The sequence below is a fragment of the Amblyraja radiata genome, chromosome 1, assembly GCF_010909765.2.
Source record: "Amblyraja radiata isolate CabotCenter1 chromosome 1, sAmbRad1.1.pri, whole genome shotgun sequence".
NCBI classification, from domain to species: domain Eukaryota; kingdom Metazoa; phylum Chordata; class Chondrichthyes; order Rajiformes; family Rajidae; genus Amblyraja; species Amblyraja radiata.
Window position 1 is genome coordinate 183,121,397 of NC_045956.1, and position 13,598 is coordinate 183,134,994.

General features: G+C 49.5%; 1 protein-coding gene across 1 annotated transcript in view; it reads left to right on the plus strand.

Moving 5' to 3' along the window:
* LOC116987603 (protein O-GlcNAcase-like) overlaps positions 1-9,558 on the plus strand; it is a 55,351-nt gene extending 45,793 nt beyond the window's left edge. The window contains exons 14-17 of the mRNA XM_033043818.1: positions 2,211-2,302; positions 4,417-4,609; positions 6,653-6,812; positions 9,305-9,558. Coding sequence (XP_032899709.1) covers positions 2,211-2,302; positions 4,417-4,609; positions 6,653-6,812; positions 9,305-9,441 — 582 coding nt within the window. The 3' untranslated portion in view covers positions 9,442-9,558. The remainder of the gene's footprint in view (positions 1-2,210; positions 2,303-4,416; positions 4,610-6,652; positions 6,813-9,304) is intronic.
* The last annotated feature ends 4,040 nt before the right edge of the window (positions 9,559-13,598 follow it).

A 13,598-nucleotide genomic window follows, 5' to 3' on the forward strand; every position in this document is an offset into this window, starting at 1 on the left:
AATACAAGCCTAGTCTTTTCAATCTTTCCTCATATGACAGTCCCGCCATCCCAGGGATCAATCTCGTGAACCTACGCTGCACTGCCTCAATCACCAGGATGTCCTTCCTCAAATTAGGAGATGAGTCGTACGCGTGTCAAGGTACAACACATGTTTATTAAAGTTCACTCACAGCATTCATTTGCATGGTGTACAGTAGCTAGCAGACTGAATTACTTAAGCAGACTTCTGATAATATAAACCGCATAGTAGGCGGAGATTCTACTAACAAGCACTACAATTGGTTAGTAAGAAGTAACCAATCTACAGAATAGATCGGGTAGGCGCACAGAGTCTCTTGCCCAGGGAATCGAGAACCAGAGGGCATTGGTTTAAGCTGAGGGGGAAAAGATTTAATAGGAACGTGAAGAACTTTTTCACAAAAGGTGGTGGGTGTATGGAACGAGCTGCCGGAGGAGGTAGTTGTGGCAGGGACTATTGCAATGTTTGAGAAATATTCAGACAGGAACATGGATTGGACAGGTTTAGAGGGATATGGGCCAAACGCAGGCAGGTGGGACTAGTGTAGATGGGACATGTTGGCCAGTGTGGGCAAGTTGGGCTGAGGGACCTGTTTCCAGGCTGTATCACTCTATGACTCCACGACTACATTTAATGGGACAATGTATAAGGGGCTTAAACTGCACAGTCCTGAGGGACAATGCTCCCTGCATCGCCTGTGCTGTCCCTTCCCTGGGCGTGTGTGATGGGACCAGTGTAGAGGACATTGGACTTTGCCTGTGGAACTGGTGCGCTACAATGCTGAGAAGTGTTGATTGTTCATCTTTCCACAGTTACTGCCGGGCTATTGGGAGTTTCCAGCATTGGGGTGGCAGGGTGGTGCATTGGTAGAGTTGCTGCCTTATGGGCCTGTCCCACTTAGGAGATTTTTCAGCGGACTGCCAGCGACTGTCAAGTTGCCGGCAGCCACCTGAAAAACTGGGAACTGGAACGGCGACTGTCAGAGTGGAACACACACACATCGCTTCCTTCACCAGCCCATGTGAATTTTTTAGACAGCGCTCCCCCCGCTTGCCCTGCCTAAAAAATTCACACGGGGCAAAGCTGAGGTGATACAGACACACACTGCGATGGACAGGAAGGTTGGCGCTGTAATTAAGACGGCTAAAGCACAGTGTACGGTAAGTCCTTTAAAAGAGGGGGGTAGGGAGAGGGGGAGAAGGAGTGGAGACGACTTTTAAGAAGCCAGAGATACACGGCTGTGAAGCTCGGCGGACATTTAACGTTACCGGTCGGTTATCCTTGGTTCTGAAAACTACTGCTTACCTTTTTTCTCCCCAATGAGCCAATGAAGTTCACCGGTCAGCACCGGCTACAACCTACGAGAACCTCCGAGAACCTTCGACCTCCTGGCGACCCACCTACGGCACGAGAATTCTAGCTACTCTCCGTGGTGGCTTCATTCTAGTCACCGCTAATTGTTCAACATGTTGTAAAAATTCACGGTGACCGTAATGAGGCCGCGACCAGTTCCCAGAACGCGGGAACTCCTCGCGACCACGAAGGCGACTCCCCGACACACACCCGCGAACATGTGGCGACTGCATACTCTCCTGCAGTCGCCTAAAAAGTTGCCTAGGTGGGACAGGCCCATTACTGCACCAGAGACCTGGATGGGGGTTGGAGAAGGCTGGGGGGGGGGGGGGGGGGGGGGGGAGGGGGGAGGTTGTTAGAGGTTACCTAAAATGGGAGGATTAATTGTTTCTTCAAACCCAATGCTGAGCGATGGTTGAGGGCGGTGATTTTCAGCCATGGTTCCCTGCTGTTGTGTGTGCTCCTCACTCCTTCTCCCCCCTTCTCCTCCTCTCCCTACCCCCCTCTTTTAAAGGACTTTCCGTACACTGTGCTTTAGCCATCTTAATTACAGTGCAAAACTTCCTGTTCATCGCGGTGTGTGTCTGTATCACGGTGGCTTTGCCCCATGTGAATTTTTTAGGGAAGGGTCATGTCGCACAGACACATCTGCACTTTAGTCTGTTGAACTGTTTTACTGTTCTTTTTACAATCCATGTTCTCGGGATATCTAAATCCACATTGAATTAGTTATTTATGTTATGACATCGATTGGAAGCTGCATACCCAAATCTCATTGCGCTTATGTGCAATGACAATAAAATATATTATTTTTATTATTATTATTATCATTACAGAGGGCACTGTATTCCATGTGCACAGAGAGTCTTATCTGTACCTTGAGGGAGAAGGGCCATGAAAACTGCCACCCGGACCTGATCGGAGACAGGTAAGAGCCCAGTAGATCCCTCAGCACCAGTGATGGGCAACCCACCCACCCCTCCTGATGGTCCTTTGTAACGTGAACCTAGAACGGCACAGCACAAGAACAGGCCCTACGGCCCACAATGTCTGTGCCAAACACGGTGCCAAGACCATCTCATATCTCCCTGCACATAATCCATATCCCTTCATTTCACGTTCATGTCATAGGTTACCTTCTGCAGTTGTACAGGGCTCTGGTGAGACCACATCTGGAGTATTGTGTACAGTTTTGGTCTCCTAATTTGAGGAAGGACATCCTTGTGATCGAGGCAGTGCAGCGTAGGTTCATGAGATTGATCCCTGGGATGGCGGGACTGTCATACGAGGAAAGATTGAAAAGACTAGGCTTGTATTCACTGGAGTTTAGAAGGATGAGGGGGTATCTTATAGAAACATATAAAATTATAAAAGGACAGGACAAGCTAGATGCAGGAAAAATGTTGCCAATGTTGGGCGAGTCCAGAACCAGGGGCCACAGTCTTAGAATAAAGGGGAGGCCATTTAAGACTGAGGTGAGAAAAAACGTTTTCACCCAGAGAGTTGTGAATTTGTGGAATTCCCTGCCACAGAGGGCAGTGGAGGCCAAGTCACTGGATGGATTTAAGAGAGAGTTTGATAGAGCTCTAGGGGCTAGTGGAATCAAGGGATATGGGGAGAAGGCAGGCACGGGTTATTGATAGGGGACGATCAGCCATGATCACAATCAAAGATCCTTACGAAAGATTCTGAGGATCAGCTGGGAGGACAAATCCACCAACATCAGCGTTTTGGAGGAAGCCAACATGACCTGCATCACCACCACAAGAATGCAGCACCAACTTCGATGGACTGGCCGTGTCATCCACATGTCCAACACACGCCTGCCTGAACAAATCCTGTACTCTCAAGTGAAGGAAGGTCGGCGAGCCCCCAGCGGGCCAAAGAAACGCTTCAAGGACAACATCAAGAACAGTCTGAAGAAATTCCACATCACATCGAGCAACTGGGAGCACATTACACTGGACAGGCGCTCCTGGAGGAAATCCGTGCAGGAAGGAGGTGCACGTCACGAAACCGAACTACGCCGTGTGGCAGAGACAAAGCAACAGCACCGTAAGGAGAGGGAGAGGGAGAAGGGGGCTCGACGACTACCAACCACCGCCAGTCTCCACCGCCCACGTTGCACCAAGGTGTGTGGATCGCGGATCGGCCTCTACAGACATCTGCAGACCCACAAGTAGACGACCCTATGGAGAGGAGAGGACAGTCACACTCGTTTCCGTCGGAGTGACAGCCGATGATGATAGGTTATAGGAGCAGAATTAGGCCAGTGGGCCCATCAAGGCTACTCCGCCATTCATCATGGCTGATCAATCTCACCCTCCTAATCCCATTCTACTGCCTCCTCCCCATAACCTCTGACACCCGTACTAATCAATAAACTATCTATCTCTGCCTTAAATATCCACTCGCTTGGCCTCCGCAGCCTTCTGTGGCAAAGAATTCCACAGATTCAACATCTTCTGACTAAAGAAATTCTTACTCGTCTCCTTCCTAAAAGAACGGCAACATGCCCCAAGTCCTAAGGCCTCTTAAGGCCTCTAGTCCCAGACGCTCCCACCAGTACAAACATCCTCTCCACATCAAGGAGGTCCCCGCTCAAGGTGTGCTTCTCCAGTTCAAGTTCAAGTGAGTTTATCGTCATGTGTCCCTGATAGGACAATGAAATTCTTGCTTTGCTTCAGCACAACAGAACATAGTAGGCATTGACTACAAAACAGATCAGTGTGTCCATATACCATTATATAAATATATACACACATGAATAAATAAACTGATAAAGTGCAAATAACAGATAATGGGCTATTAATGTTCAGAGTTTTGTCCGAGCCAAGTTTAATAGCCTGATGGCTGTGGGGAAGTAGCTATTCCTGAACCTGGTTGTTGCAGTCTTCAGGCTCCTGTACCTTCTACCTGAAGGTAGCAGGGAGATGAGTGTGTGGCCAGGATGGTGTGGGTCCTTGATGATGCTGCCAGCCTTTTTGAGGCAGCGACTTCGATAGATAGATAGAGGATGACAGTCTTGCCTCTTGCCTCTAGGTTTCTGGGCCGCTTCCTGACGTTAAGCCCGGGGTATTGCTTTGTTCTGGAGGATGAGCATGGAGTTTGTGGCTGCGTATCTGGAGCCCTGGACGTCAAGGCATTCCTGAAGGGGACAGAGGCAACCTGGCTTCCTGCAATGCAGGAGAAATACGCCAGACCGACACCTCACGGGATCCTAACTACAACTCAGGTGAGGGCTTGGCGTGATCTGGGGAATGGAATATTATAGATAGACACTTCTTCTTCTTCTTTCGTGTGGCGTGCACAGCCTAAAGTTGTAGGGCAACTTGTTCTATTTGATCTTCTGTTTGTGCACGTCGAGTTGATTGCATTAGTCGAAACAGGCCGGACCACGTGAAGGTTGCAGTCTTCCACCACACAAAACGCTGGAGTAACTCAGCGGGTCGGGCAGCATCTCTGGAGAAAAGGAATAGGTGACGTTTCTGGTCGAGACCCTTCTACAGATCCACAATGGAACTTTATAGTTGGCTGAGTAGCACTGGACAACTGAGTCTTAGAGTGTTACAGCATGGAAGCAGGCCCTTCTGCCCAACCTGCCCATGCCAACCAACATGCCCCATCAACACTAGTCCCACCTGCCTGCGTTTGGCTCGTACCTCTCTAAACCTGTCCTATTCTTATACCTGGTTGGTGGGGGCACTGCGAGTCAGCTGCCCTGCCAGCAGCTTGTTCATTATTTCAACTTTTTTTGTTTTTTTTAGTGTGTCTAATGTTAGTTTAGGTGTCTCTTGGTGTGTCGTATGTAAGGGTTGGTGGGGGGAAAAAGAGGGAAACCGTTTTTTGGTCACCTCCTCCACGGAGAGGCAATTTTTTCCATGTCACCTCCCTCGCGGCCTAACAGCTTGGATTGGAGCGGCCTTTCCCAGTGTTGGGCCCAGAGCTTCAGCAACAGGCACAGCATGGCCTTTTCCTTCGCGGAGCGGGCGAACCCTTGCCGGGGGTCGCCAGAGAGGAGTGCACCGATCGCTGGTCTGGTGACTTTGGCATCATGGGGCTGTGGTCTACGGAGCTTCTAGCCACGGGCGGGGCGTGGACTTACCATCCGGAGCCTGAACTCCTGAAACTGCGGTCTCCGGTAAGAAAATGCTGATTCGGGCACTCCAAGCCGCGGAGTGTGTTCGACCGTCCCGACGTCAGAGTTTGGATCATCCCAACGAGAGGGCCTGTACATCGGGCCGTCCGTAGCGGCGACTACGGAGGGTTCATGGCCCCGACCACGGGTGAACAAAGGAGGACGACTGGCTGAACTTTGTTGCTTTCCACCACAGTGAAGAATGCTGTGGTGGATGTTTGGGTTAAATTCTATTGTGCATTGTGTGTTCTTTTTAAGTATCGCTGCTGGCAAATTCATTTCACTGCACCTTCGGGCGCATGTGACGAATAAAATTGACTTTGACTTTAACTTACCTATCTAAATGTCTTTTAAATATTGTTAGGGTCATCGAGTGATACAGCATGGAAACAGGCCCTTTAGCCCAACTTGCCCACACCGGCCAACATGCCCCATCTACACTAGTCCCACCTGCCTGCATTTGGGCCAAATGAGTTGACTTGATTCCATTCATGTATAGTATATCTGATCTGATTGGAAAGCATGCAAAACAAAAAGCATTTCACTGCCTCTACTGAGGGCGGTGGAGGCCGGTTCTCTGGATGCTTTCAAGAGAGAGCCAGATAGGGGCTCTTAAAGATAGCGGAGTCAGGGGATATGGGGAGAAGGCAGGAACGGGGTACTGATTGGGGATGATCAGCCATGATCACATTGAATGGCGGTGCTGGCTCGAAGGGCCGAATGGCCTCCTCCTGCACCTATTGTCTATTGTCTATTGTGTACCTCGGCACACGTGACAATAATAAACACAAACCTCACAAAATCTGGGCTAATAGCGAGAGATAGATCAGCCATGATTAAATGTCGGAGTAGACTTGATGGGGCCGAATGGCCTAATTCTACTCCTATCACATGAACTTATGGTTGAATGACTGAGTATACTTGATGGACCGAATGGCCTGGTTCTGCTCCTATAATTTATGAATTTATGTTTGAACGATGGAGTAGACTTGATGGGCCAAATGGCCTAATTCTGCTCTGATCGCATGATTTTATAATTGAATGGCAGAGTAGACTTGATGGGCCAAATGGCCTAATTCCGCTCCTATAACTTATGGACATGTTCAAGGGTTGTTCATTTTTCTCTGGTTTCTCTTTCAGGAACTGACGATGTATTTCTACAGGAAGTCGCCCAGCTTCTCCGACTCGTTGCTCTACCACTTCCCTTCCCTGATGCAAATGGATGTCCATCCCAAGATGGCGGATCCCAGTGAAGCGTGGAACTTAGTTATCTGTGCACTGTCTGCACTAAAGGCTAACGGTAAAATGATCTGCCTTCTCCCCACCCCGTCCTGCCCTTCAGCTGCTCCGTATCTGAGGAAGGATGTGCTGGCTCTGGAGGTGCGCCAGAGGAGGTTAACGGGAATAATCCCAGGAATGAGTGGGTTAACATATCATGAACGTCCAATGGCATTGGGCCTCTACTCACTGGAGTTTTAGAAGGATGGGGGGGGGCCTCATTGAAACTTACCAAACAGTGAAAGGCCTGGATAGAGTGGATGTGGAGAGGATGTTTCCACTAGTGGGAGAGTCTAGGACTAGAGGTCACAGCCTCAGAATTAAAGAACGTTCCTTTAGGAAGGAGATGAGGAGGAATTTATTTAGTCTTAGAATAAAGGGGAGGTCATTTAAGACTGAGGTGAGAAAAAACCTTTTCACCCAGAGAGTTGTGAATTTATGGAATTCCCTGCCACAGAGGGCAGTGGAGATGGATTTAAGCGAGAGTTAGATAGAGCTCTAGGGGCTAGTGGAGTCAAGGGATATGGGGAGAAGGCAGGCACGGGTTATTGATTGGAGATGATCAGCCATGATCACAATGAATGGCGGTGCTGGCTCGAAGGGCCGAATGGCCTCCTGCATCTATTTTCTATGTTTCTATGTTAGTCAGAGGGTGATGAATCTGTGGAAGTCATTGCCACAGACGGCTGTGGAGGCCAAGTCAATGGATATTGTTAAAGCAGTGATAGATAGATACTTGATTAGTGCGGATGTCAATGGTTATGGGGAGAAGGCAGGAGAATGGGGTTGAGAGGGAGAGATAGATCAGCCATGATTGAATGGCAGAGGAAACTTGATAGAAACATAGAAAATAGGTGCAGGTGTAGGCCATTCGGCCCCTCGATCCAATCTGTGGAATTCTCTGCCTCAGAACGCAGTGGAGACCAATTCTCTGGATGGGTTCAAGAGAGAGTTCGATAGAGCTCTTAAAGATAGTGCAGTCAAGGGATATGGGAGAAGGCAGGAACGGGGTACTGATTGGGGATGATCAGCCATGATCACATTGAATGGCGGTGCTGGCTCGAAGGGCCGAATGGCCTACTCCTGTACCTATTGTCTTTTGTTCTCCCCATGACCTGCGTTGGTTTTCTCCGGGTGCACCGGTTTCCTCCCACACTCCAAAGACGTGCGGGTTTGTAAATTAATTGGCCCTCTGTAAATGTCCCCTCGTAGATACATAGAAACAGGAGAGAGGGCAGGAGAATGGGGTTAAGAGGGAAATCCGAAGAAGGGTCTCGACCCGAAACGTCACCCATTCCTCCTCTCCAGAGATGCTGCCTGTCCCGCTGAGTTTGCACGTTCTCCCTGTGACCGAGTCGGTTTACTCCCCCATCCCAAAGACACGCAGATTTGTAGGTTAATTGGCTGTCTATAAATTACCCCTAGTGTGTAGGGAGTCATGGAGTGATACAGGCCCTTAGGCCCAACTTGGCCAACATGCACCATCTACGCTAGTCCCACCTGCCTGCTTTTGGCCCATATCCCTCTAAACCTGTCCTATCCATGTACCTGTCTAAATGGTTCTTAAACATTGCGATCGTCCCTGCCTCAACCACCTCCTCCGGCAGCTTGTTCCCTATATCGCCCGGCCTCGCGGAGATCCTGACAGAATGACAAGCCAGGAACTTGAAGCTGTGCTAGGCAAGTGAGAGATCGTTCATACTGAGGCTGTGACCTCTGGTCCTAGACTCTCCCACTAGTGGAAACATCCTCTCCACATCCACTCTATCCAGACCTTGCACTATTCTGTAAGTTTCAATGAGGTGGCCCCTCATCCTTTGGGAACTCCTACCTGTCCCGCTGAGTTACTCCAGCGTTTTGTGTCTATGTTCATTTTTAGTTACGTCTACTCATCGGCTGTGGAAAGCATCTTGCCCGGAAATATTATAATCTGGTTTGGGAATTGCTCTGCCCAGGACAAGAAGGCTCTGCAGAGAGTAGTGCGTTCGGCCGAACGCACTATGGGAACTTCACTCGCCCCCCTGCAGGAACTATACATCAGGAGGTGCAACTCCAGAGCCAATAAGATCATGGGAGACCCCTTCCTTCCACCCCAGTAACGGACTGTTCCAGCTGCTACGGTCAGGCAAACGCCTCCGTTGCCATGCGGTGAGAACGGAGAGGTTGAGAAGGAGTTTCTTCCCAGAGGCCATTCGGACTGTAAACTCCTATCTCACCAGGGACTAACTTTACTGAACCACTCTACTGCTTTTTTTAAAATTGCTGTTTTTTTCCCTTTTTCCTTCCGCCCACAATATTTAATATGTAAAAGAATATGTGATTCTGTTTGTCTTTTTGCACAAAGTCCGCGAGCATTGCCACTTTTCATTTCACTGCACATCTCGTATGTGTATGTGACGAATAAACTTGACTTGACTTGACTTGATCAGTCAAGCTGCTGCAAGTGATAATGTGTGCCATTGTTCCGTTTTGGTGCAGTGTATATGACAATAGATTCTTGCCTCTCTCCCCCAGGTTCCCAGGGCCTGTTCTGCGAGCTCAACACCAGCGACAAGAAGGGGCTGGAGTTCCACCTCCGGCTGGGCTTCCTGGAGCTGCCAGGAGTAGAGCCGTCCACGCCACAGGGACTGATCCTCGGCAGGCTGCTGTGACCCCCGGCGAGATCGCTCCCGGCTTCCCAGTCCAGCCCTGACACCAACTAAAATGGTCTTTCTCCCCCACCCCCTTCTCTCTCCGCTGACTGACTTTATTTTAGTGTTTAAAAAGGAACTGCAGATGCTGGAAAATCGAAGGTACACAAAATGCTGGAGAAACTCAGCGGGTGCAGCAGCATCTACGGAGGAAATAGGCAACGTGAAGGGCCAAAACCCTTCTTCAGACTTTATTTTAGTTGTTGGAAGAAGGGTCTCGACCCAAAACGTCACCTGTCCCTTCTCTCCAGAGATGCTGCCTGGCCCGCTGAGTTACTCCAGCGTTTTGTGTGTCTAGGTTTACAAGGTAATTGGCTTTGGTTGTAAATTGTCCCTACAGGGATCGCAGATCGGCATGGACTTGGAAACATAGAAACATAGAAACATAGAAATTAGGTGCAGGAGTAGGCCATTCGGGCCTTCGAGCCTGCACCGCCATTCAATATGATCATGGCTGATCATCCAACTCAGTATCCTGTACCTGCCTTCTCTCCATACCCCCTGATCCCTTTAGCCACAAGGGCCACATCTAACTCCCTCTTAAATATAGCCAATGAACTGGCCTCAACTACCTTCTGTGGCAGAGAATTCCACAGATTCACCACTCTCTGTGTGAAAATAAATATTCTCAACTCGGTCTTAAAAGACTTTCCCCTTATCCTTAAACTGTGACCCCCTTGTTCTGGACTTCCCCAACATCGGGAACAATCTTCCTGCATCTAGCCTGTCCAACCCCTTAAGAATTTTGTAAGTTTCTATAAGATCCCCCCTCAATCTTCTAAATTCTAGCGAGTACAAGCCGAACCTATCCAGTCTTTCTTCATATGAAAGTCCTGCCATCCCAGGAATCAGTCTGGTGAACCTTCTGTGTACTCCCTCTATGGCTTGGTGGGCTGACCACTGCATGGATCAGCGCTTTAAAGGGCCTGTCCCACTTGCCGATTTGTTTTCGGCGACCGCCGGCATCATTGACTGACGTATCAGGTCACCGATAAAGTCACGGCTATCTTGTGTGGTTTTTCTTAAGTTTAGATTCAGAGATGCAGCCGAAAATAGGCCCTTCGGCCCACCGAGTCTGAGCCGACCTGCGATCCCACTCACATTAACACTAACCTACACACACTAGGGACAATTTACATTTATACCAAGCCAATTAACCTGCAAACCTGCACGTCTTTGAAGTGCGGGAGGAAACTGGAGCACCCGGAGGTCACGGGGAGAACGTACAAACTCCGTACAGACAGCACCCTAGGTCAGGATCGAACCCGGCTCTCTGGCGCCGTGAGGCAGCAACTCTACCGCTGCGCCACCTGCCGACCCTGGTTCGCAGACTGACTGGTTCATTCATAGAAAACACAAGTACAGAGTGCTGGAGTAAGTCGGCGTTGTCAGGCAGCATCTCTGGAGAACATGGATAGATGACGTTTCGGGTCGGGCCACTTCTTCAGACCGATTGTAATGGGAAGGAACTGGAAGCAAGAAAAGACCAGGACACCTCGGGCGGCACGGTGGCGCAGTGGTTGAGTCGCTGCCTCACAGCGCCGGAGACCCGGGTTCGATCCCGACTACGGGTGCACTTTGTACGGAGTTTGTAGTTTCTCCCCGTGGCCTGCAACAGTTTTCTCCGGGTGCTCCGGTTTCCTCCCTCACTCCAAAGACGCACAAGTTAGTAGGTTAATTGGCTTCAGTAAAATTGTAAATTGTCCCTGGTATTTAGGATAGTGTCAATGTGCGCGGTGAACGCTGGTCGGCACGGACTTGGTGGGCCGAAGGGTGTGTTTCCTCGCTGTATCTCGAAAGCCTAAAGTCCAACATAGAAACATAGAAAATAGGTGCAGGAGGAGGCCATTCGGCCCTTCGAGCCAGCACCACCATTCATTGCGATCATGGCTGATCGTCCCCAATCAATAACCCGTGCCTGCCTTCTCCCCATATCCCTTGATTCCAGTAGCCCCTAGAGCTCTATCTAACTCTCTCTTAAATCCATCCAGTGATTTGGCCTCCACTGCCTTCTGTGGCAGGGAATTCCACAAATAAACACAGCATGGACACAGGCCCTGCGGCCCACAGACCGTTCACACTAGTTCTATGTGATCCCACATGGGCAGCTACTCCCTACATACTGGGCAATTTACAGAGGTGGCACAGTGGCGCAGCGGTGGAGTTGTTGCCTTACAGCCCTTGCAGAGTTTGCACGTTCTCCCTGTGACCGGGTCGGTTTATTCCCACATCCCAAAGACATGCAGGTTTGTAGGTTAATTCGGCCCCTCAAGCCAGCACCGCCATTCAATGTGATCATGGCTGATCATCCACAATCAGTACCCCGTTCCTGCCTTCTCCCCATATCCCCTGACTCCGCTATCTATAAGAGTTCTATCTAACTCTCTCTTGAAAGTATCCAGAGGACCGGCCTCCACATTAGACTCACAACTCTCTGTGTGAAACAGTGTTTCCTCAGATATCGGGTCCAAAACTGCTCACAATACTCCAAAATATAAAGTTAGCATCATAGATTGTATGTTTACAAGCAGATATTAAAGATCTAATCAGTGTTTACCATCCACTATTGCCATATCTACTGCAGGAGATCAAAGATGCTCTACTATGTGTATATATGTATCACTATTAATTATAAGTTTGTTAATTGCTTATTTAATAAATGCTTCGTAATTTAATCATTATCGGGCTGTAAAACATGAGCGAACCTATATGGATATAGTTCTTTATTGTAAATAAACACTCCATCACATGAAATAGACTATTGACTGACGTCTATTGCAAACCCACTGACTCCCACAACTGTCTCGACTGCACTTCTTCCCACCCTTACTCCCAATTCCTCCGTCTACGCCGCATCTGCGCCCAAGAAGAAGTGTTCCATACTGGAACATCCGAGATGTCCTCTCCCATCATAGATGAGACCCTCACTCGTGTCTCCTCGGTGGCCCGCAGCTCCGCCCTTGCTCCCCCTCCCCCTACTCGCAACAGAGACAGAGTCCCCCTAGTCCTTACCTTCCACCCCATCAGCCGTCGCATACAACACATAATCTTCCGAAGTCTTCGCCACCTCCAAAGGGATCCCACCACTGGCCACATTTTCCCATCTCCACCCCTTTCCGCTTTCCGCAGAGACCGTTCCCTCCGCAACTCCCTGGTCGACTCATCCCTTCCCACCCAAACCACACCCTCCCCAGGTACCTTCCCCCGCAACCGCAGGAGATGCAACACCTATCCCTATACCTCCCCCCTCGACTCTGTCCAGGGACCCCGACAGTCCTTCCAGGTTAGGCAGAGGTTCACTTGCACCTCCTCCAACCTCATCTACTGTATCCATTGTTCAAGATGTGGACTCTTATACATCGGCGAGACCAAACGCAGACTGGGCGATCGTTTCGCAGAACACCTTCGCTCAGCCCGCGTGAACCAACCTGATCTCCCGGTTGCCGGACACTTTGATTTTCCCTTCCCATTCCCACACTGGCCTTTCTGTCCTCGGTCTCCTCCATTGGCAGAGTGAGGCTAAACGCAAATTGGAGGAACAGCATCTCATATTTCGCTTGGGCAGCTCACAGCCCAGTGGTATGAATAATGATTTCTCTCACTTCAGGTAGCCCCGGCATTCCCTCTCTCTCCATCCCTCCCCCACCCACGTCACACCAGCTTCTCGTTTTCACCCAACAAACAGCTGACAATGGCCTGTTTCCTTTATCTTCGTGACTTTTTTCCATATCTGTCATTCATTTGTTCTTTATCTCTCCACATCACCGTCTATATGCTTTCAAGAGAGAGTTAGATACAGCTCTTAAAGATAGTGGAGTCAAGGGATGTTAGGAGAAGGCAGGAACGGGGTACTGATGGTGGGTGATCAGCCATGATCACAGTGAATGGCGATGCTGGCTCGAAGGGCCGAATGGCCTACTCCTGCACCTATTGTCTAAAAAACTCTTGTTTCTCTTATCCCTAACCAGCCTGAAGAAGGGTCTCGACCCGAAACATCACCCATTCCTCTCTCCAGAGATGCTGCCTGTCCCGCTGAGTTACTCCAGCTTTTTGTGTCTATCTTTGATTTAAAGTTCCTTCTTCCACATGGTTCTATATTGTCATTTGCGCACTGTACA